This window comes from Mauremys reevesii, linkage group 24 (genome assembly GCF_016161935.1).
Source record: "Mauremys reevesii isolate NIE-2019 linkage group 24, ASM1616193v1, whole genome shotgun sequence".
NCBI lineage: Eukaryota > Metazoa > Chordata > Testudines > Geoemydidae > Mauremys > Mauremys reevesii.
Genome location: NC_052646.1, coordinates 13,635,325 through 13,659,831, shown reverse-complemented (window position 1 = coordinate 13,659,831; position 24,507 = coordinate 13,635,325). Strand labels below are relative to the sequence as shown.

The following is a 24,507-nucleotide window of genomic DNA, read 5'->3' as shown; positions in this document are numbered from 1 at the left end:
ATTCTTACGCTCTATTCCATACTGATAAGATCTCAAGTGGCATATTGTGTCCAGTTTGGGGGGAGGGGAGGGCACATTTCAAGAAAGATGTGGATAACTGGATAAAGCCCAGAGGAGAGCAACAACAATGAATAAAGGTCTAGAAAACATGATCTATGAGGAAAGATTGAAAAAAATGGGTTTGTTTAGTCTGGAGAAAAGAAGACTGAGAGGGGACATGATAATAGTTTTCAAGTACATAAAAGGCTGTTACAAGGAGGTGGGTGAAAATTGTTCTCTTTAATGTCTGAGGACAGGACAAGAAGCAATGGGCTTAAATTGCAGCAAGGGAGGTTTAGGTTGGACATTAAGAAAAATCCTAGCTCTCAGGGTGGGTAAGCATTGGAATATATTGCCTACGGAGGCAATGAAATCTCCAACACTGGAGGTTTTTAAGAACAGGTTAGACAAACACTTGTCAGGAATGGTCTAGTTATTACATAGTCCGATCTTAGTGCAGGACTACTTAATAACTATGCTGCATGCCTACTGAGGTCTCTTCCAGTCCAACACTTCTATGATTAAGAGTAAGGCTTATCTATACAAAACAGAGCTTTCCTGGAGGCCAGCCAAAGCCTGTAGAATGAACACCCACAGGAATTAAGGACCATCATAGATGCCACAACCTTCTGCTCAAAGTGCAAGGCACAAAGTGCATTTCTATGACATTGTGTGATGGGGTGCACTCATCATGCACTGGACGGAGAAGGGTTAATTCCTCATTGTGGGCTAAAGATACCATGCCCCCACGTCCCTACAGGGCATGCTACAAGTGCAGCACTAGTATAAAAGGGAGCAGATCAGTCTGGGCTCATTGCCGAGGAGGAAGGACACACCTCTCAGGCTCCAGTCTGGGAGCAGCTGGAGCCCCTGACCATGGAAGCCAGAGGTGCCAAGACCCAGACAGATGTCTGGATACCTACAAACACCCAAGAGGGATCGGATTCACGGGGAACTGCATGCGCTAAGAAGCCCTGACTACTGCTCCGAGAGACATTGAAGGAAGTGTCCCAGCGGGGACTAGCTGTAGTCCTGTGGGAAGCTGGCATGTTTCAGTTGGAGTCCCACTGACTCAGTGGCCCTGTTAGGGCCCTGTGTCAGAATCTGGTGGAGCAGGGTGGGCCTGAGTCTCCGCACCCTGGCACCTTCCCCTCCAGATGGTTGCCCATTGGCTCTGGCCACTAGTCCTTACTGTGCTATGGATAAGGGCAACCCCATTGGCTCTGGCCACAAGGCCTTACCATCCTTTGGGTAAGGACAATCCTATTGACTCGGGCCACAAGGCTTTATTGCCCCGCAAGTGAGGGCACCTTTCTGACTCTGGCCATTGGGCTGGCCAACCCTGAGAGAGAGGGCATCCGTATTGACCCTTACCATCAGGTCTTCTAGTCCTGAAGACAAGGGTAGCTGAATTGACTCTGACCACTATGCCATACTGTCCCGGAGGCAAAGACAATTATGTCAACACTAGCCATTTGGCCTTATCCCCATGAGGCAGAGGGCAGGATCTGGAGAAGGCCTTACCATGATAAGCCCCTGTTTGTTCTGCAGCAGGGTGAGTGTGATCCCATACACCTGGATGGACACCAGCTTGGCCATGGAGACATTCCCGCTGCCCCAGGATTCTTTCTCTACGCTGATGGTGAAAGGTGTCAGGTCACGGGCATCGGTGCAGGTCTTGGCCAGGATGTAGGTGCAGGTGCCTTGGAAGTCAAAGGGGACCCCATCGAAAGAGAGGTAGTGGGGATGGCCAGAGGCAGAACAGGTTGCAGATCCAAATGGGTGACATTTCTGGATGCCGTCCACCACCCTGCATTGCTCACCAGCACCACAGGAGAATGCCTTACACACAACCTCCCCGCCAGCCTGACACACACACTGTTCCTCGCATGAACCACTTGGGTGGAAGGTCTCCCCGGCCTGGTAGTAAAGTCCTCTGTGGAGGCATCCGCACTGGGAAAAGGGGACACAGAGGTCACCACTGAGAACAAAGCCTTCGTCACACACGCAGCCTTCCTTACACCGGGTCGTGCATTGCACCGGGGCATAGAGGTTGCTGCATGTCAAATCGCAGCTCTTGCTGCAGAATTCATAGTGACTGTTCGTGGGACAGGACAGAGCTGTAATTAGAACAAAGAGTTAGCTCACATAGCAATGTGCGCAATGAACCATCACCAGAAGATGCAATTTTGTTCCAACTCCTAATATTCTATTCCCTTGGTGTAGTTAAATAATTGAAGGACCATCTGCAGTCCAGCCCCAGGTCTGAAGGATTGGCTGCCTCAGAGAGACCAGATGATGGGATACAGACAATCTCTCTCCAAGCCCTTAAGGTTCCAGTTTGGGTCTTGGATTCATGGTTTCACTACTCATTTTTTTGTTTTGAATCCGGGTCAGTAGTGGTTAAAATTCATTCCCAACTGATGGCTTGTGTGGGATGAGTTGGTGGGTTCCCAGCCCAGTTCCTAATGGAAAAACGTCACAATTCCAAGCCACCCAGTCCAGGCTCTGATTATGTCCCAGTCTCAGCAGGGAAGCCCGGGACTAGGTGGGCCATGAAGTACACTACATCGCTAGATAGTATTTCTCTGGTCCAAGGTACACCACACTGATGGCGCATGTAAAGGGGACAGCTCCAATGGCCACTACCTGTGTTATACCCATCCTTTGGAGAGTGAACATCCTTGAAAAATGTTCTGCAGAACAGGATAAGCTAGTGTTTAGATCAAGATTTACCAGCCAACAAGAATTAACAATCCCCATGGGACAATCAGTAGTGAACACGGAGGACTCACAGCAGAATTTTGTAGTTCTCCAGGGTTGCACCATAGCTCCAGCTTCCTGACATGCCTCAGCATAGCCAGCAACGGCCTGGCAGACATTACTCTCCCTCCCACTGAGGACGCAATAGCCGTACACACAGTCTATGAAGTATCCATGGGGGTCAACTTTGCTGTGACATCCTCTGAAAGGACCACTCCTGTATAGGATGAGCCCACACTGCTCTCTGCTACCTCGTTGTTGTTCTTCAATAGCTTCTAGACTTGCACAAGGTGGTATCGTTACTGCAGAGCATCCCGAGAGGTCGCCCACCTTCCAGCTCTGGCCAAAGCTGATAGGGTTTGGTGCCAGCATGCCATCCCTCATAAGCATGTCGTCTTTCCTGTCCATGTTAAAATTGCCACAGAGACCACACACGGCTCCTACGTAGGTGACTGGCAGAGTGACCGTGGTGCGTCCTGACCACCTGGTATAGGTAATGCTGAGGCCAAAGTCTGTCTGAATCACTGTGGCCAAGCCCTTTCTATACACAGTGATTTTCTTATCATCGAGGTTGAATGGAAGGGTAAGGAGGAAACGGTTCACCTGTAAAAGCAAGACACATGGGATATGAACAATCACTCGCCTGTGGTGGAACTTCTCGCCCCAGCACAGGGCTCTGGCCCATGGTTATAATAATAATGTACCTCTTGAAATCTTTGTCCCATCTGGCCTGCTCTCTCCTCTACAGCCTGCCTGAATCCCTGCTCTCCAGACTAGGAAGGATCCTCCAACCAGACTTTCATTTCCTCTGGAATTGGCTATTGTAGTTCCCTTCTCTGTGTGCTACCTGAGCCCCAGCTCCCGAGGTTCCCACATATGCTGGATGCTATTGACACCTTCTCACACAGACAACGTGTAACCACATCACCCCAACCCTCAAGCTTCTCCACTGGGTGCCCATTCACATCAGAATCCAGTTAATATTTGACCTGTATTTTAAAATCCTTCTATGCTCTTTCTACAACCGACTTCTGATCATAGAATCATAGAATATCAGGGTTGGAAGGGATCTCAGGAGGTATCTAGTCCAACCCGCTGCTCAAAGCAGGACCAATCCCCAATTAAATTATCCAGAAATGTTTTAGAGACTAGATGTGGTTTCTGAAACTCACCATGATTTTGCCAGGGAATTGATTGCTGACCCTGATGTCAGTCTCATAAACCTTGATCTGTACAGGAGTAGTACTGTTCTCCTGGAAATAGACTTCAAAGTCCACCAGTCCCTCTCCCTTCTTGCACAGGGCAGTTAGCTGGTAGTGGCAGGTGCCTTGGAAGTTGTATCTCTGTCCATCAAAGGTGGCATAGTGCAGATTCCTTGTCACAGAGCAGGTGGCGTAGCTAGAGGGGTAACAGCCCCTTATGCCATTCACTAGCCCACACCTCTCTGAACGTTTGCATTTAGCAGCCACGCATTCAACTTGTCTAGTGGCTGCGTTGCACATGCACCATGTTCCACATGCCTCGTCGACCCAGAAGTTCTCATTGGGGGCAAAGGGGCGCCCCTCGAATAGGCACCCACAGCTGCCTTTGGGGATGCATTTGCCCTGGCTCAGCACAAAACCATCCTTGCACTGGCAGCTTTCCACACAGGGGTCTTGGCAGCTGCTGGGGGCTGACTGGTCCATACACGTGGCTGGGCAGGCTGTTCCACAGAGTTGATACTGGCTGTTCTCCAGGGGGCACTCCATGGCTGGGGAGTGAAGGACCCACAGATTTAGCAGCAAGTTCTCTCCATGAAAAAGCAGTATTTAAAATATAGAGAAAGGGACGTATCTAATGGTGCACAGACAGCCAGGGGCGGCTCCAGGCACCAGCATGCCAAGCGCGTGCCTGGGGCGGCAAGCCACAGGGGGCGCTCTGCCGGTCGCCGTGAGGGCAGCAGGCAGGTTGCCTTCGGCAGCATGCCTGCGGAGGGTCCGCTTGTCCCATGGCTTCGGCGGACCTCCCATAGGCTGCCGCCAAATCCGCGGGACCGGGAATTCCTGCAGGGAAGCCGCCGAAGGCAGCCTGCCTGCTGTGCTTCGGGTGGCAAAATACCTAGAGCCGCCCCTGTAGAGAGCTCTCCAATCCCACTCACTTCAAGAAGAGTCAATGATGCTCATCACACTGCAGGAGGTGCCTGGCACCTTAAAGGATCAGGCCCATAAAGGGATGATTGACTTAAAAATTGGCATCATCTTATCTCAGACTCCCATGTGTCATCGGCAGATGTTATATATTCACAGTGAGAGCCACCTTAGAAATACCATAGACAGATAGGCAGAGATACTGTAGGTACAGTACAATCAAGAATCCTCATATCCCAACCACTGCTCAAAGCACTAGGCCACACTCCCTCCTAAGGAGAATAGAATAGAATGCAGGAGTGCTGATCCCCAGACCCGTTTATATAATGTTGGCATTCAAATCTGTACTCACGACATCTGACCAGCTGCCTCCATTCCCCAATCCTGACCCCCTCCAGCTGGCAGGCATCCGCGTAGGCCTTCAGGGCCTCACACAGGGCCTTCCGGTGGCCGTCATTGTGGCACAGATCATATACGCAGTTGTCCAAGTAGACTGTAGGATCCACCTTGCTGTGGCACTGGCTGAAGGGCCCATCTGAGACCTTGGTTATCAGGCCGCACGAGGCTTCCTCCTTGTACTTTCTGGCTATGCTGGCGGCACAGGGTCTGCAACCTCCAGTGCAATCATGCCAGCAAAACTGATCCTCATCTTCCACTGCCCAGGTTTGCTCCTGCAGAATGACACTGGGCTCCTGATCCTCGGCTGGGGTCCAGAAGTCATCAGAATGGTCCCCATTATAGTTGCCACACAGGCCGCACAGGCTGTCGGAGAAGTCATTAGGGACAGTGACCCTCAGGTGGTTGTTCCAGTCATAGGACACTCTGAGGTTGAAGTTGGTGCGGAGGATGAGGGAGGTGCCACTCTGATAGATCCGAAGGGCCCCGTTGTTGAGGTAGATGGGTAAGTGGGCCCTGGTGTTATTCACCTTCATGGTGAGAAAGAAAGGGCAAAGGTCACAATCGATGGCACTAGTCTGTCATCTACATTTCATTCTGACCTCTGCTCAGTTTAGCAATGGTCCCCACTCAAATTTTTCAGTGAATCTGCTCCCAAATCGGAGCCAGAAATAGTTTATAGCATCATGTCATGGAGAAAAGTAATTTTTTATGGTGGAGGATTTCAATATTTTGAAAATTGGTTCTGTCCCAATTTAGAATAAATCTAATCAATTGCAAAATTTTCTCTGAAGGTAAATGGAGACCCAGCTCTGGGGCAGTCCTGGCAAGATTCCAAAGAGCCAGATCAGCAAGCTGGGAGAAAATCAGATGGGTTTTGGAATCTGCATGGTTTCCATCAGAACATCATTGAAATTGGACCATCTCTTCAAAGCCTTTTGACTGTGACAAACTTGAAAATACAGAAGAAAAACTATTTCATTGGGATTTCAAAAGGACTAAGACTAGGAATTGGTGAGGCCAACCATGGGGGTGTAGGATGGCTCTGGTTAGAGCTGTTAGGGAGCCACCCCTGTGGGGGAAGGGTCTATGGTATTGCCAATCTCAAGAGATTGCCTGCCTGGTGCGAAGGTTGCGGATCTCTCGAGGCATCTAGACAGACTTATGTGTAGTACTGGGGAGGAGCCGGTGGTCGTGGTACATGTAGGTACCAATGACATAGGGAAGGGTAGGAGAGATGTCCTGGAAGCCAAATTTAGGCTGCTAGGGAAGAGACTGAAATCCAGGACCTCTATGGTGGCATTCTCAGAAATGCTCCCAGTTCCACGTGCAGGGCCAGGTAGGCAGGCAGAGCTTCAGAGTCTTAATGCGTGGATGAGACGATGGTGTAGAGAGGAGGGGTTCACGTTCATTAGGAACTGGGGAAACTTTTGGGATGTGGGGAGCCTATACAGGAGAGATGGGCTCCACCTAAACCAAAGTGGAACCAGACTGCTGGCACTAAACATTAAAAAAGTTGTAGAGCAGTTTTTAAACTAGGTGATGGGGGAAAGCCGACTGCTGCAGAGGAGCATGTGGATCGGACACAGACTTCTCTTAGGGGAGAGTCTAATGATAGAGAATCTCCAGGTTATAGTCAGGAGCAGAGGAATGAGAAGTATAATGTAAGGGCCGGATCAGATGATAAACAGTCACATAAAAAAGAATCTGGCACATCAGATAAAGGCAGGCTAATAAACAGGGACAAGTTTTTAAAGTGCTTGTACACAAATGCCAGAAGTCTAAATAATAAGATGGGTGAACTAGAGTGCCCTGTGATAAAGGAGGATATTGATATAATAGGCATCACAGAAACCTGGTGGACTGAGAGCAATCAATGGGACACAATCATTCCAGGGTACAAAATATACCGGAAGGACAGAACAGGTCATGCAGGGGGGAGAGTGGCACTATATGTGAAAGAAAATGTAGATTCAAAGGAAGGAAAAATCTTAAGCAAATCCACATGTTCCATAGAATCTATATGGATAGAAATTTCATGCTCTAATAAAAATATAACATTAGGGATCTATTCTTGACCACCTGACCAGGACAGTGATGATGAAATGCTAAGGGAAATTAGAGAGGCTATCAAGATTAAGAACCCAATAATAGTGGGGGATTTCAATTATCCCCATATTGACTGGGAACATTTCACTTCAGGACGACATGCAAAGATAAAATTTCTCGATACTTTAAATGACTGCTTCATGGAGCAGCTGGTACGGGAACCCACAAGGGGAGAGGCAACTTTAGATTTAATCCTGAGTGGAGTGCAGGAGCTGGTCCAAGAGGTAACTATAGCAGGACCGCTTGGAAATAGTGAGCATAATACAATAGCATTCAACATCCCTGTGGTGGGAAGAACATCTCAACAGCCCAACACTGTGGCATTTAATTTCAAAAGGGGGAACTATGCAAAAATGAAGGGGTTAGTTAAACAGAAGTTAAAAGGTACAGTGACTAAAGTGAAATCCCTGCAAGCTGCATGGGCGCTTTTTAAAGGCACCATAATAGAGGCCCAACTTAAATGTATACCACACATTAAGAAACACAGTAAAAGAACTAAAAAAGAGCCACCATGGCTTAACAACCATGTAAAAGAAGCAGTGAGAGATAAAAATACTTCCTTTAAAAAGTGGAAGTCAAATCCTAGTGAGGCAAATAGAAAGGAGCATAAACATTGCCAAATTAAGTGGAAGAGTGTAATAAGAAAAGCCAAAGAGGAGTTTGAAGAACGGCTAGCCAAAAACTCCAAAGGTAATAACAAAATGTTTTTTAAGTACATCAGAAGCAGGAAGCCTGCTAAACAACCAGTGGGGCCCCTTGACAATCGAGATACAAAAGAAGCGCTTAAAGACGATAAAGTCATTGCGGAGAAACTAAATGGATTCTTTGCTTCAGTCTTCACGGCTGAGGATGTTAGGGAGATTCCCAAACCTGAGCTGGCTTTTGTAGGTGACAGATCTGAGGAACTGTCACAGATTAAGTGTCACTAGAGGAGGTTTTGGAATTAATTGATAAACTTAACAGTAACAAGTCACCGTGACCAGATGGCATTCACCCAAGAGTTCTGAAAGAACTCAAATGTGAAGTTGCAGAACTATTAACTAAGGTTTGTAACCTGTCCTTTAAATCGGCTTCGGTACCCAATAACTGGAAGTTAGCAAATGTAAAACCAATATTTAAAAAGGGCTCTAGAGGTGATCCCAGAAATTACAGATTGGTAAGTCTAACGTCAGTACTGGGTAAATTAGTCGAAACAATAGTTAAGAATAAAATTGTCAGACACATAGAAAAACATAAACTGTTGAGCAATAGTCAACATGGTTTCTGTAAAGGGAAATCGTGTCTTTCTAATCTATTAGAGTTCTTTGAAGGGGTCAACAAACATGTGGACAAGGGGGATCCAGTGGACATAGTGTACTTAGATTTCCAGAAAGCCTTTGACAAGGTCCCTCATCAAAGGCTGTTACGTAAATTAAGCTGTCATGGGATAAAAGGGAAGGTCCTTTCATGGATTGAGAACTGGTTAAAAGACAGAGAACAAAGGGTAGGAATTAATGGTAAATTCTCAGAATGGAGAGGGGTAACTAGTGGTGTTCCCCAAGGGTCAGTCCTAGGACCAGTCCTATTTAATTTATTCATAAATGATCTGGAGAAAGGGGTAAACAGTGAGGTGGCAAGGTTTGCAGATGATACTAAACTGCTCAAGATAGTTAAGACCAAAGCAGACTGTGAAGAACTTCAAAAAGATCTCACAAAACTAAATGACTGGGCAACAAAATGGCAAATGAAATTTAATGTGGATAAATGTAAAGTAATGCTCATTGGAAAAAAATAACCCCAACTATACATACAATATGATAGAGGCTAATTTAGCTACAACAAGTCAGAAAAAGATCTTGGAGTCATCGTGGATAGTTCTCTGAAGATGTCCACGCAGTGTGCAGAGGCAGTCAAAAAAGCAAACAGGATGTTAGGAATCATTAAAAAGGGGATAGAGAATAAGACTGAGAATATATTATTGCCCTTATATAAATCCACGGTATGCCCACATCTCAAATACTGTGTATAGATGTGGTCTCCTCACCTCAAAAAAGATATACTGGCACTAGAAAAGGTTCAGAAAAGGGCAACTAAAATGATTAGGGGTTTGGAGAGAGTCCCATAGGAGGAAAGATTAAAGAGGCTAGAACTCTTCAGCTTGGAAAAGAGGAGACTAAGGGGGGATATGATAGAGGTATATAAAATCATGAATGTTGTGGAGAAAGTGGATAAGGAAAAGTTATTTACTTATTCTCATAATACAAGAACTAGGGGTCATCAAATGAAATTAATGGGCAGCAGGTTTAAAGCAAATAAAAGTTTTTCACGCAGCGCGCAGTCAACTTGTGGAACTCCTTACCTGAGGAGGTTGCAAAGGCTAGAACTATAACAGCATTTAAAAGCGAACTGGATAAATTCATGGTGGTTAAGTCCATAAATGGCTATTAGCCAGGATGGGTAAGGAATGGTGTCCCTAGCATTCATTGTCAGAGGATGGAGATGGATGGCAGGAGAGAGATCACTTGATCATTGCCTGTTAGGTTCACTATCTCTGGGGCACCTGGTATTGGCCACTGTTGGTAGACAGATACTGAGCTAGATGGACCTTTGGTCTGACCCGGTACGGCCGTTCTTATGTTCTTATGAGTTCAAAAATCATGCGTCAGACCCTAAAACTCATGAGATTGGCCCCAAGAAATAAAGAGCTTTTTTAAAAAGGACTACACTGTGATTTTTGTCCTGTCTTTTGATGTTAGAACTCTCCCTGCCTGTGACAATTCATGTTGCCCACTTCCCTACATTTATAGGGGAAGGGGATTTTGGTCTCTGTTGCAGGATCTGACACCCCCATGTTTGCCTGTCCCCTGTGCAGTAATTAATCCTGTCCCCCAGTTCCTCCCTTCTGTTCTCTCTGCACCCATTCCCTATCCCATCAGTTCAGCCACCTCAGTAACCTCCCCATTGCCCACCCTCCATTGATCCAGCCCCCCTGCCCCACATCCCCATCAGTCCAACACCCCCAGTTCAGCTCCCCATTCTCCACCCCAGCAGTACAGCTCCCCTAAGTTTAAATATATAGAGACATACCCATCTCATAGAACTGGAAGGGACCCTGAAAGGTCATTGAGTCCAGGCCCCTTCCTTCACTAGCAGGACCAAGTACGGATTTTGCCCCAGATCCCTAAGTGGCTCCCTTAAGGATTGAGCTCACAACCCTGGGTTTAGCAGGCCAATGCTCAAGCCACTGAGCTATCCCACCCACCCAAGTTCAGCCCCCCCCGCCCCCACCAGTCCCCCCTCAGTTCAGCCCCAGCCCCACGGCGGACTCCAAGCACCAGCGGAGGAAGCACGTGCCTGGGGCAGCACATGCTAAGGGGAGGCATTCCGTCCATTCTTGGGGCGGCAGAGTCTGAGCTTTTTTGCTTCGGCAGTTCGGGCGGCAGCCGAAGCGGCTTTTTTATTTTTTGCTTGGGGCTGCAAAAATGGTAGAGCCGGCCCTGCCCAGCCCCCGCCCGCACCTCATCAGTCCCAGACTCCTGCCTGCACAATTCAGCTCCCCCCTCTTCCTCCCAGCCTCTCCTCTGCTCCTCCTGGGATGCTGGGGAGGAGCATAGGAGCTCTCCCGTCCCATTGCTGATGGGACAGGGGAAGGAAAGGAGCGGCACCACCCTGGGCTTCTGGGCTCTTTGCTCCCCCAAATCAGAGCGGTGAGCGGAGAGAAGCGACTTTACTGGCTCCCAGCGGGGCTGGACTTCGCCGGGGGCTGGAGCGTCTCGCGCCATCACCAGACGAGCCCCAGCCCCCGGCCAAACCCCGGCACTTGTGAAAAAAACCACAAGACTGGCAATGTTGGGCCTGTGTCAGCTAGAGCCATTAGGGATCAGCTCCTGTGGGGGAGGGGCCACACTGGTTAGAGCCGTTAGGAAGCGGCTCCTGTGGGGGAGGGGCTGCGTAGGTTAGAGCCGTTAGGGAGCGACTCCTGTTGGGGTGGGGCCGTGTCGGTTGGAGCCGTTAGCGTGCGGCTCTGGCAGGGGAGGGGGCTGTGTCAGTCACAGCCATTGTGGAGCACCTCCTGTGGGGGAGGGGGCTGCATCGGTTAGAGCCGTTAGGGAGCGGCTCGTGTGGGGGAGGGAGCCATGTCAGGTACAGCCATAAGGGAGCTGCTCCTGTGGGGGAGGGGGTCACGTCGGTTGGCGACGTTAGGAGCAGCACTTGAAGGACAAGAGGTCTCAAGGAGATGTCTAGAATGTTCTGTGGCCCCTGAGGCACCTCGGTTAGAGCAGGCTCTGTAAAGCAGAGCCCCAACCTGCCTAGATGTGCCTCAGTTTCCCCACATCTTAGAGCTGAGGCAACATCCTCCTGGATCCAGGAGTGGGGATGCTCCTCGGGTGGGGTCTCAGAGGGATCCCTGTTACATTAGAAATTACCAGGGAACTTGTGGAAGGATGGACTCAGCGGAGCTGGGATTTGCCCACAATTGCTGGCCCTGCTCCTGCATGACGCGCCAAGGGAGACATAATGCCCAAAGTCCTCAGGTCTACAATTCATCTGGCGTAGTACAGCAGATCCCATGTGCTTGTGACAGAGCAGACACCTCCCCACACCAAGTCACCCACTCCTCTCCCCTCAGCGCAGCACCTTGTGGCATTATGCTGAGGAATTGGGGTCAGTGCAACTCTGAGGGGACAGCGCCCCAACTGACCCCTTCCCCATGTCACTCCATGCCACACAGCACCTGCTAACGCCACACTGGGCAATTGTGCATAGCAGCGGGGTGGAGCCCAGCACTCACCCTCACAAAGCCGACTTCTGCCCTGGCCACTGTGATGGTAACGCCATCCACCTGGATGGTCAGCGACCCAATGTATGAGATCTGGGTGTTCCCCCTGTTCCCATTCTCAGCCGTGATGTCAAAGGAGTGCGGGTCGCAGTCACACCCACAGGTCTTGGCCACGGTGTAGGTGCAGGCGCCATGGATGTCATACAGTCGGCCATCGAAGGTGTGGTAATGCAAGTAACCCCCAGCCCAGCACGTGGCCGCAGAAACTGGCAAACACTCTGGCTGCCCATTTATCATCTTACAAACTGTTCCTTCCTTGCAGAGGACCACACTGCAGGATGGTGTCGGAATATCTAGCCAGAAAGACAATTCAAAGACAAGAAACAACATACTAATCAGTTATATTTAAAAGCAAAGAAGGTCTGAGGGAGGGTGGAAAAAATATGAATTAAACTGAGTCTTAACAGAATCCCACAGCCTGTCTGTGAAATGGACAAGATGATCGCTCATTCTTACCTTCCCTTTTAAAAAAAAAAAAAAAGAATCCTGGTTATTAGGGTACTGCCTAAGGCCCAACTGAGAATGGGACCCCACTGTGCTAGGTACTGCACAAACCCAGAGCAGCAGATGGTCCCTGCTCCAAAAGGCTTACAATTGAAATAGACAAGACAGACACTGGGTGGGGAATGAGGGGTAATGTACAAGCAGAGTGAATAACATGATAACAGTCAGCATGTCAGGGCCATAATTTTTATTATTTTATTTGAGTGGTTTTACTTAGGAGGGATCAGCTGTATGAAAAGTGAAGAGGGGAACAGGGCTGAGATGAAGAGGGTAAGAGGGGTAGTTGTGGAGTGAAGATGCAATCTATCTATCCCCCACACTCACCTCTATACTACCTATCCCCACTTCCTCCCTCTACATCTATGTATCTATTCCCCACCCACACATCTATCTATCCTCCCACAACTATCGATCTAAATATCTAGCATCCCCTCTATAGCTATCTGTCCAGCTATCCCCCCAACATCACTTACTATATCTTTCTGTCACCCTCTCTGTATCTGTCCATTGTGACGGACTCAGACCAGAAGGATACAAGAGAATAGTGGAAGGCAGGTATATCAGCCTCAGAATGAGCAGGTAGCTGTTCCCTGGATAGCCAAACAAAGGCTACTCCAGGCCAATCAAGACACTGGAGGGATGCCAATTTAACCAGTTAAGGTCTTTAGGCTAATGTCAGCACCTGACCTCAATTAACTGGCAAAGGGGCAGTTAAGGCCATTAGGCTAATGGAGACAGCTGGAACCAATTAAGGTCCCACTCACACTGCTTAAGAGCTCTCCTTTCTATTCTCTTGAGAGAAGCCCAGGTGAAATAAGCTGAAGGAGAGGAAGCATTGCTGAATCCTGAGGTAAGCTAGGAAAAGGGGACTACAGGGAAGTGGCCCAGGGAATCAAAGCAATGTCAGTACTGAAGGGAAAGCCACCAACAGCTGTTACCATTAGGGTCCCTGGGCTGGAACCTGGAGTAGAGGGTGGGCCCAGGTTCCCCCCTTCCCCCTATGCTCTACAGAGCTCCCCTTGAGAGGGGAAGCAGACTTTGGTCCAGGCAGGAGGACAAACTGCACCTACTGAGCTCCAAGGAGCAACGGAAGCTGAGGGTATTCCACCTCCCATACTGGCCTGTGATGAAAGTACCTCAATAAGCTGTGATATTTGCCACTGTACTGAGAAAGGGAGGTCATATTGAGGGCCTTAGGGAGCTTCTGAGGCCACTGAATCCACCTGGAAGCCAGGAGCGGCTCTAGGATTTGCACCGCCCCAAGCAGGGCGGCACGCCGCAGGGGGCACTCTGGCGGTCGCCGGTCCTGCGGCTCCTGTGGACCTCCCGCAGACATGCCTGCGGAGGGTCCACTGGTCCCGCGGCTCCAGCGGAGCCGCAGGCATGCCTGCAGGAGGTCCAGCGGAGTCGCCTGCTGCCCTCCGGGACGTCGCCCCAAGCGCGCGCTTGGCGCGCTGGGGTCTGGAGCTGGCCCTGCTGGAAGCATCGGACCAACCAATACAGGCTTGGAGATTTGTCACACCATTAATCTGCCAACTCCCTTTATATCTGTCTATCCATCTATCACCTACCACACCCTCTATATTAATCTATCAACACACAAACATCTATCTAGTCCTGTACATATGCCCTTTGCACCAGTCATAGAATTGTAGGACAGGAAGGGACCTTGAGAGGTCTTCTAGTCCAGTCCCCTGCACTCAAGATAGGACTAGGTATTATCTAGACCCACCCTCGTGGGTGGCACAAAGGAAACAGAAACTTCTGACGAGTCCCCTGCTGGGAAATCACTGACATGGGTGGGACAATAGCAGGTGTACAGCCAGCAGAACAAGTTCCTAAATCTCTGTCCCCGCAACACCCCGTGCAGAGAGGGGCATGTCAGGGGCAGCACAAAGCAGGAAAGGAGAGTAGCTGGGATGTGATGGGCTCTGACAATGCTCAGCTGACTTATGACCCATAGGGGACAACAGTCAGTGAGCTCAGTTTAGAGCAGCCCCCAGGCTAGACCCAGGGAGAAGAACTAGGAGTGTGATCAGCTCCCTTAAAGCTGTCAGCCTGTTCTGCTATTCACAACTGAAGCTCAACAGGGCAGAGACTCTGACCCAACAAGTTTTTTCATCTTTCAAGCTGAAATTCTGTAATATTATGGGTTGGAGTTCAAGGCTAAATAAAGGTGGGGAGAGAGTGAGAAGTGGGAAAAGACATAACTAAAACTACTTTACTCACTGCTTGCACCGATAGCTGCTGAGCCATACCCAGATTTGGATGCAATCCCAATGCTCAGAAGTCCAAAAGGAGATGTGGGGTGCTCCACAGTTTCTCTCTTAAACCCTTTGCCAAGGTTGTATTCAGCCCAAGAGAACCCTGTGCCTGGAACTGGCCTCCATGCAATGACTCCCAAGGGTTCCTTATCAATAGTGATGCCACCAGATTCTGATGTTTCAGCTGTTATAATTGCGTAGTTATCATACTGGTCCTGTCCATGGATGTTATAGGTCTGGCAATAGCCAGAGACATCTGGGATCATCAGGAGGAAGGGATCATATGCTATTTTCTCTTTGCTTCCACCGGCACAGAAGAAGACGACCTGGATCCCAGCACTAGCAGAGATGTACAAGGGATTAGGGAATTTGATTTCAAATGTCACAACCTGCCCAGCAACCAGGACCTTAGTGTTTCTCACCCTCCCAGACTGATAATCAATGCGAGTGTGTTGGGAAGCAGCCACATACACGAGGTCAAATTTGGGCTGGAAGGATAAAGGAGGTACAATGAATGTGGTGCCCCAGCCAGACACCGGCAGGAGCTGCTCACTGACGTAGTCACATTTGGTGTGCTTTGCAACACATACATGTCCACTATAGACGGCCACGGGATTCTGGGACACGATCCTGGTGCCGGATAAGTCATCATGGCTTTGCAGCTGGACAGCCTGGTAAGCTCCAAGTGAGATGTCCAGTTTTGTTCCTGCTCTGTAGGTATCTCCTTGGAAATTTACAGCCCCTTTGAGGTAAACTTCAACAATGGTGGGATCCTTCCAGGTTACTACAGCAAATTGCTTATTGAGACCACCTGGATTCCCCAGTGGAGTCACCACATAGTATTCTCTCCCAAGCTTCTCTGCAGGGTACACTACAGTGGTATCAACCGTATAGGCCTTGTAGTTCAGAGCAAGGATGGAAATCTCATGATCAGCATGGATGATGACCGTGTGATTAAATATGTTGCTTCCTGCCAGCTCCACAAACGCTGGGATCATCACAGATACTGTCTGTTCTGGATTTGCAGTGACAGTAGTAAAAAAATCTGCTTTATTTACTGAGATGGTGACGAACGTCCCAGGGATGTAGCCAGTGATGAACAACTTGAAGTCTTTACTGCCATAACTTGGTAAGTGATTCTGCATGAAGACTGTGATAAATTCTGTCCCTTGGGGGCCTGAGCAAGAGGTACTGGGAAGATCTGGAGGTTGAACAGTAGGGGCAGCACCAGAAATGCCTAGGTAGAGGAGACAAATACAAAAGAGCATCACAAACCAGGACACCAACATTTTATGAGGCCTGCTCTTGTCGTTTGGTGCCAGCCTTCCTAGGACTGATAACAAGGAGCACAGACATGGGAATGGGAATCAGGGCTCCTGGCTTCTAAACCTGGCTCTGGGAGTGAATGTCATTGGTACGTTTTACAAGGCCAGCTGTACCTCATCTCTTCCTCTCGTCTCTCATATTCACCCTCCAGACGAATATGAGACCTAGCGCTGTCTACACGAGGACTTAGGTCAGCTTTCCTATCAGACTCAGGGGTGAGGATTTTTCACATCCCTGACTCACATAGTTAAACTGGCCTGACTTTCTAGCATAGACCACACCTTGGAGTGTTTTACCTTTTGTCTCAGGGTCCATCTGCATTTCTCCTGAGAATGCTTTTCCCCAACCTCAACTGATCTTCCTGGGCAGCCAAACTTCACCCTAGTCTACGCACAGTGGTTGTCCCAGTATAACTATTTTGCTTAGGGGGGTGATTTTATACAAATAGTTATATGTATGGAACCAGTTATACTTATACACCTCTACCCCGATATAATGCGGGTTTGGATACAATGCGGTAAAGCTCTGACACGCCGCTCTGAGCAACGTGTTAAGGGTGCCGGGCTGGGGCCAAGGCTGAGGGGTTGGATAAGGTGCAGAGAGTCTCGGGGGTGGTCAGGGGCTTCCCCCCCAGAGTCTGGGAGGTAGGAGCTGGGGGGGCCACTTTTGGAGGCCCCGCAGTCCCAGAGTGGCCTGGGGGATTAGTGGGGGGCCGGGAGAAGCCCGGTCTACTTCCCTCACCCTGGCCCCAGCCGTGTTGCTTGGGGGTGGGGGTTTGGGGAAGGGATCCCCCCCTCGCACTCACTGGCAGCGGTGGAAGTGGAGCAGCCTGGCCCCAGCCCGCTCCATTCCGCCAGCTCCCAGCCACGGCAGTCCACTTCCTGCCGCAGGTGAGTGGGGGACTTTTTCCCCAAGCCCCCACCCCCACCCCCAGCAACAAAGCTGGTCAGGGAAAGGAAAGCGGAGTGGGCTGGGGCTGCATCACTCCGCTTCCCACCACAGGTGAGTGCGGAGGGCATCCTTTCCCCAACCTCCCCGCACTCACCAGCGGCGGGAAGCGGAGCGCCATGGCTGGGAGCTGGTGGAGTGGAGCAGGCTGGGGCCACATTGCTCCGCTTCCCGCCGCTGCTGGTGAGTGCCTGTCAGGGCCTAAGGCCCTGTCAACATGAGAAAGTTTTACCAGTTGTATCAGTAAAATACCTGTGTAACTATATTGTACAACGTGCCAGTGTGGACACCTGTATCCCAGAATAGGTATCTTTCAGTTTCATTTACACCCCTTCCCAAGCGACATTAGTTAATCCAAAAAAGGGTGCTCTATAAGGCCACTACAGATTTCAGCCTGCGTAGCTGTGTTAGTCAGGAGTAGGAAGAGGTGTCACACTTGATGAATATAGTTATGCCAGCAAAAGCCTCTAGTGTAGATACAATTTATGCCAACAAAACTGCACTTTTGCTGGTACAGGTTATTTCACTTGGACCAGATTTACACTATTACGGTTGGTCTACACTGGAAAATTAGATTGACCCAGCTATGTCTCTCAGGGGTATGAAAAATCCACACCCCTGAGCAACATACTTAAGTCCCTGTGTAGACAGCGCTAGGTGGATAACAGTGGGAGAGCCCCTCCCATTGCTGTTGATCTACACTGTGCCACTGTAGTGTTTTAAGTGTAGACATCGCTGAATGTAGTGTGGAGATCAGAGTTTAAAGTGTAGAGTTTTGCTGGCATAAGTGTATCAGCTCTAAGTGTACAAAAATCACACCCTTAATTGATCCAGCTATGCCAGCAAAAACCCCAGTGTAGACACACTTTGTACTGGCAAGATTCCTTTTGCCTGAATAGTTTATGTTGCTCAGGAAGGTGGTTTAACTAAATCAACAAAAACTCCTCTTGCCAATATAAGCAGCATCACCACTAGGGGGTTTGCCAATATGGTTGTACTGGCATAACTGCACCGAAAAAGCATTTGTTGTCCAGTAGCCCAAGGGCTAGTCTGTAACAAGCTATATTGGCAAAAGCCCTGTTTTGTTGGTGCTCCTAGTGTGGATCTTGCCTAAGAGTGTCTATTCAGGGGGTTATACCGGTATAACTTTATTGGTTTGTATTCAAACCTCAGGTTATAATAAAATCCTTATGCTAGTAAAGCTTATTTTTGGCCGGATACTTATACAAGTACAGCCCTTTGTGTGTCACTGTTATAGCTGTAAAAAGTTGCTTCAAACCAGTATAGCTTATTCCCTTTCCTGTATAGAAATAGCTGCATACTACAGGCCAGAGATGTCCACCCAATAATTCCTGCATCGTGTGGCTGAGTCAGATTCCCCTTTCTACATACGTTTGTGTGTATGCCCTTTGCAGATGACACTAAACTGGGAGGAGTGGTACATACGCCAGAGGGTAGGGATAGGATACAGAGGGACCTAGACAAATTATAGAGGATTGGGCCAAAAGAAATCTGATGAGGTTCAACAAGGACAAGTGCACAGTCCTGCACTTAGGATGGAAGAATCCCATGCACTGTTACAGAGTAGGGACCGAATGGCTAGGCAGCAGTTCTGCAGAAAAGGACCTAGGGGTTACAGTGGACGAGAAGCTGGATATGAGTCAACAGTGTGCCCTTGTTGCCAAGAAGGCTAACAGCATTTTGGGCTGTATAAGTAGGGGAATTGCCAGCAGATCAAGGGATGTGATCATTCCCCTCTATTCAGCATTGGTGAGGCCTCATCTGGAGTACTGTGTCCAGTTTTGGGCCCCACACTACAAGAAGGATGTGGAAAAATTGGAAAGAGACCAGCGGAGGACAACAAAAATGATTAGGGAGCTGGAGCACATAACTTATGAGGAAAGGCTGAGGGAACTGGGATTGTTTAGTCTGCAGAAGAGAAGAATGAGGGGGGATTTGATAGCTGCTTTCAACTACCTGAAAGGGGGTTCCAAAGAGGATGGATCTAGACTGTTCTCAGTGGTAGCAGATGACAGAACAAGGAGTAATGGTCTCAAGTTGCAGTGGGGGAGGTTTAGGTTGGATATTAGGAAAAACTTTTTCACTAGGAAGGTGGTGAAGCACTGAAATTGGTTACCTAGGGAGGTGGTGAAATCTCCTTCCTTAGGGGTTTTTAAGGTTAGGCTTAAAAGCCCTGGCTGGGATGATTTAGTTGGGGATTGGTCCTGCTTTGAGCAGGGGGTTGGAATAGATGACTAGGTCCCTTCCAACCCTGATATTCTATGAATTCTGCCCCCTTCGTTGAATGTTTTGATGATGAATGGACATTCCAGAATACCACTCTTCATCCAAGCCCTGGTCTACACACAGATTTTGTACTGATATAACTGTTGGTTAGGGCTGTTATGCTAAATTAGTAATACTAACCCCTAATGTGGACACAGTTCTTTCAACGTGAAGGTGTCTTACTCCTCGTCTACACTACAAAGTTTTGCCAGCATAGCTGTCAGTTAGAAATGTGAAAAAAAAATCACACCACTTAGCTGACCTATTTTAACAAAACACCTAGTGTAGACTTAAAACTATGCCAACAGAGGAGTGCTTCTGTTTGTATAGTGCAACAGACCCAAACCAGTGGGGTCCAGGAGTCCGGTAGAGGGCAAATATACTGGTCACTGGATAAGCAATTTTCTGTTCCCTAAGTGGCCAGAGCAGGGGCTGCACTAGAGTAATCAGGAACCTGCTAGAACCAATTAAGGCAGACAGGCTGATTAGAACACCTGCAGCCAATCAAGGCAGGCTAATCAGGGCACCTAGGTTTAAAAAGGAGCTCACTCCAGTCAGGGGGAACCAGAGGAGAGGAAGTGCATGTGAGGAGCTGGGAACAAGAGGCACCAGGAGCTGAGAGTGAGAAGGTGTGCTGCTGCTGGAGGACTAAGGTGTACAAGTGTTATCAGACACCAGGAGGAAGGTCCTGTGGTGAGGATAAAGAAGGTATTTGGAGGAGGCCATGGGGAAGCAGCCCAGGGAGTTTCAGCTGTCATGCAGCTGTTACAGGAGGCACTATAGACAGCTGCAATCCACAGGGCCCTGGGCTGGAACCCAGAGTAGAGGGTGGGCCTGGGTTCCCCCCAAACCTCCCAACTCCTGATCAGACACAGGAAGAGTTGACCCAGACTGTGGGGAAGATCACTGAGGTGAGCAAATCTGCCAATAAGCGCAGGACCCACTAAGGTAGAGGAGGAACTTTGTCACAATAGGTAATGTTGTTCAGAAAAATCTAAAGCAGATCTCTTTCTGCTGCTTTACCACTAGTGGTCTCTTCCAACATAACTATACTAGTCAAGGTGCTGTAATGTAGACAAGCTTATGCACTTATTCCCTTTCCCTGACAAGAAACTGTGAGAAGCACCTTGATACTGACGTAACTGTATCCACACTAGGATACATCACTAGGGAGACTGAGTTTCTTTAGCTATACCAGTATGAGGTGGTACAACCAGTTTGGGCAATCTAGGTGATTGGTTGGGGCTACTGTCTGTGTGGTTTGGTCCATATCCTTTTAATGATTCTCATTTGTGATTCTTATTGATGTATCTCTATGGCAGAAAAGGGGGACCAGTTCCTGCCTGCTTCACAGGGGATTTGTTTACCAGACACCCCCTGCAGGTTCAAAATACTCCTGGAGCAGAGGACAAAAATCATATTTCAGTTACCAAATGTATATTTGGTAACTATCTATTTTTTAGTGATCTAGTGCTCAGAGCATGAGCTGACTGTATTAGTAGGAGCATTGCCAGCAGATCAAGGGAAGTGATTATTCCCCTCTATTTGACACTGGTGAGGCCACACCTGGAGTATTGTGTCCATTTTTGGTCTCTCCACTACAGAAGGAATATGGACAATTTGGAGAGAATCCAGCGGAGGGCAATGAAAATGATTAGGGGCTTGAGGTACATGATTTACGAGGAGAGGCTGAGGGAACTGGGGTTATTTAGTTTGCAGAAGAGAAAGGGGGGGATTTGATAGCAGCTTTCAACTACCTGAAGGGGGGTTCCATAGAGGATGGAGCTCGGCTGTTCTCAGTGGTAGCAGATAACAGATCAAGAAACAATGGTCTCAAGTTGCAGTGAGGGAGGTCTAGGTTGGATATTAGGAAACACTATTTCACTAGGAGGGTGGTGAAGCACTGAAATGGGTTACCTATGGAGGTGGTGAAATCTCCTTCCTTAGGGGTTTTAAGGTTAGGCTTGACAAAGCCCTGGCTGAGATGATTTAGTTGGGGATTGGTCCTGCTTTGAGCAGGGGGTTAGACTAGATGGCTTCCTGAGGCCTCTTCCAATCCTAATATTCTATGACTGAGAGGCAGGTATCCTGGGTTCTATACTTTGACTCTGAGAGGAGTGTTGCCCAATGGAGGGGTTGGGAAGGAAGGGAACAGGGAAAGATGGTGGAAGGCAGGCTGGAAGGGTGAGAGAAACTATCAAATATATTGTACTTACCACCAATAGCTGTTGAGCCATAGCCAGCCTTGTCTTTAATCCCAACACTCAGGACACCAAATGGGGAGCTGGGGTTCTCTATGGTGTGATTTTTAAACCCACTTCCCAAGCTGTATGTAGTCCAAGAATATGCTGTGCCTGGAATAGACCTCCACCCAGTAAACTGTAGTGGTTCTGCATCAATAGTAACATCAGCAGTCTCAGCCGTCTTGGCTACAATCATAGCATAGTTCTCAAACAGGTCCTGTCCATGGATGTTATAGGTCTGGCAGTAGCCAGAGACATCTGGGATCATCAGGAAGAAGGGATCGTACACGATTTTCCCTTTGCTCCCACCAGTGCAGAAGAAGGCGACTTGGATCCCAGCACTAGCAGAGATGTACAAGGGTTTAGAGACTTTTATTTCAAATGTCACAACCTGCCCAGCAACCAGGTTCCTTGTGGCTCTCACCTTCCCAGACTGATAATCAATGTGAGTGTGTTGGGAAGCAGCCACATACACCAGGTCAAAATTGGGCTGGAAGGATAAGGGCGGTACAATGAATGTGGTGCCCCAGACAGACACCGGCAGGAGCTGCTCACTCACGTAGTCACATTTGGTGTGCTTTGCAACACATACGTGTCCGCTATAGACGGCCACGGGATTCTGGGACACGATCCTGGTGCCGGATAAGTCGTCATGGCTTTGCAGCTGGACGGCCTGGTAAGCTCCAAGTGAGATGACCAGTTTTGTTCCTGCTCTGTAGGTTTCTCCTTGGAAAGTTACAGCCCCTTTGAGGTAAACTTCTACAATGGTGGGATCCTTCCAGGCTACTACAGCAAATTGCTTATCAAGACCATCTGGATTCCCCACTGGAGTCACCACATAGTACTCTGTCCCGAGCTTCTCCACAGGGTACACTACAGTGGTATCAGCTGTATATGTTTTATAGTTCAGAGCGAGGATGGTGATCTCATGGTCAGCACGGATGATGACCGTGTGGTCAAATATTTTGCTTCCTGCCAGCTCCACAAATTCTGGGATTTGTATCCATGTTGTCTCTCCCAGATTTGCCCTGACATTGAACCTAATACCTGCTTTGTTCACGGAAATGGTGACTAACGTCCCCGGGGTGTAGCCAGTGATGAACAACCTGAAGTCTTTACCGCCATAACTTGGTAAGTGATTCTGCATGAAGACTGTGATAAATTCTGTCCCTTGGGAGCCTGAGCAAGAGGAATCTGGAATTTCTACAGGTGACACTGTGATGGAGATATTAGCAACACCTGTAGAGACAGAAAGACGGAGGAGATAGGCATAAAACCCTGCCCCAATTCTGTCCATTCCAACCTTATGAGACACCCTGTTCTTATTCAGTATCAATTTTATTATGGAGACTTTATTACTGCAGTATCCCAGCCCCAAACATGAAGAAATCATGAGTTATCTTCCAAAAAATCATGAGATTTGGCTTCAAATCCTTAGTTGGTTTGTTTTAAATAATTTTAGTGCTCTATTTCTCTGCCTCCTGTTTTCTGAACCTGAGGTCACACTTTTTTTCCAATGTTTTATTCACAACCACTTTTTTTTTTTTTAAATGGAAGCTGAGATTCTCCTATAATTCATTGATTTCAGTAGCTGGGTCTTAAGAAACCTGTCAAATACTCTTCTGCATGGGCATGTCAATAGGGGCTAGAGCGGGTTGAAAATGAAACAATCTGACTCTTGGATATTTCCATGACTAAAAGTATCACATTCTCTCTGCCCTACTCAGTCCATTAACATTGTTCCTTTTCCTGAGTATTCAGATGACTGCCTCGCATTCATGAGACTGTTCACAAATTTCCAATGTCTCAAAGTTGAGTAGAATAAGACTTACCTAACATGCATGCTCATGACTCTCTCTAGTGTCAGAGGCTACAGGACCTGTTACTGTCTCACAGCTAAAGGAGTTCAAGTGGTACAGGCCTGTGCTCTTGGTACTGAAGGTAAGCAGGCCATTTGTCTGGTTTTAAGCCAGACAGTTCTGTCTCTGGGGCTTGTCCTCTGTCCGGTACTGAGGTAAAACCAGGTATGGTTTTGTCTAGTATCACAGACTGGGGATGCCATTTTGAAGAGCACACCAGTCCATCCCTGCCAGCGTGACCTTGCATGCACTGCGCATGACAGGTCATGGCAGCAGGCCCATGTCATTCCTGGAAGTACCAGAATGTTTGTTATTCTGGAGATGCTCAGTAGCTACCCTAGCTGAAGGTCTAATAAGGTTTGATCTCCTCCATCAAATACCTGCATATGTGGCTGCTGTTATTTGCCCAAGTCCCATTTTCCTACCCCTCTGAGCCAGTCAGCCCCCTACACACACAAGAGGCTAGATTTGAAATGGTGCCCAAGGTAAAAGGCCCTTTGTCCTGTCTCTGAGCCAGCCAATCCCCTGAACCTGGGGCCAGACTGAAAATGTTGCCCTCGAGGTGAAAGTCCTTATATGCCATTCCCTGAGCCAGCCAATCCCACTACCCAATCTGGGGCCAACTTAGAACCAGCACCCTAGAAGCGAGAGGCCCAGTATCCCATTCTATTAGCCCCTGAAATGTTGACCTCAGTATCTATCTGTGATCACTCAGACAGTCAGTGACAACTCTGGGAACAGAGCCCAGATCACCTGCAAAGCTACTGGCCCAAGGTTCCTTCTTTGTCTAGTTCTGCAGCTGCTCCTACCAGCTGGAATCTCTGG

The 24,507-nt window shown here is 48.5% G+C and overlaps 1 protein-coding gene across 1 annotated transcript in view; it reads right to left on the bottom strand.

Moving 5' to 3' along the window:
• Window positions 1–12,489, bottom strand: part of LOC120390529 (IgGFc-binding protein-like) — a 197,424-nt gene extending 184,935 nt beyond the window's left edge. Inside the window, exons 1-5 of the mRNA XM_039513258.1 lie at window positions 12,205–12,489; window positions 5,281–5,854; window positions 3,975–4,552; window positions 3,054–3,405; window positions 1,564–2,159 (exon numbers count right to left, since the gene is read on the bottom strand). Of these exons, the coding sequence (XP_039369192.1) occupies window positions 1,564–2,159; window positions 3,054–3,405; window positions 3,975–4,552; window positions 5,281–5,854; window positions 12,205–12,489 (2,385 nt within the window). The remainder of the gene's footprint in view (window positions 1–1,563; window positions 2,160–3,053; window positions 3,406–3,974; window positions 4,553–5,280; window positions 5,855–12,204) is intronic.
• Window positions 12,490–24,507: the final 12,018 nt, after the last annotated feature.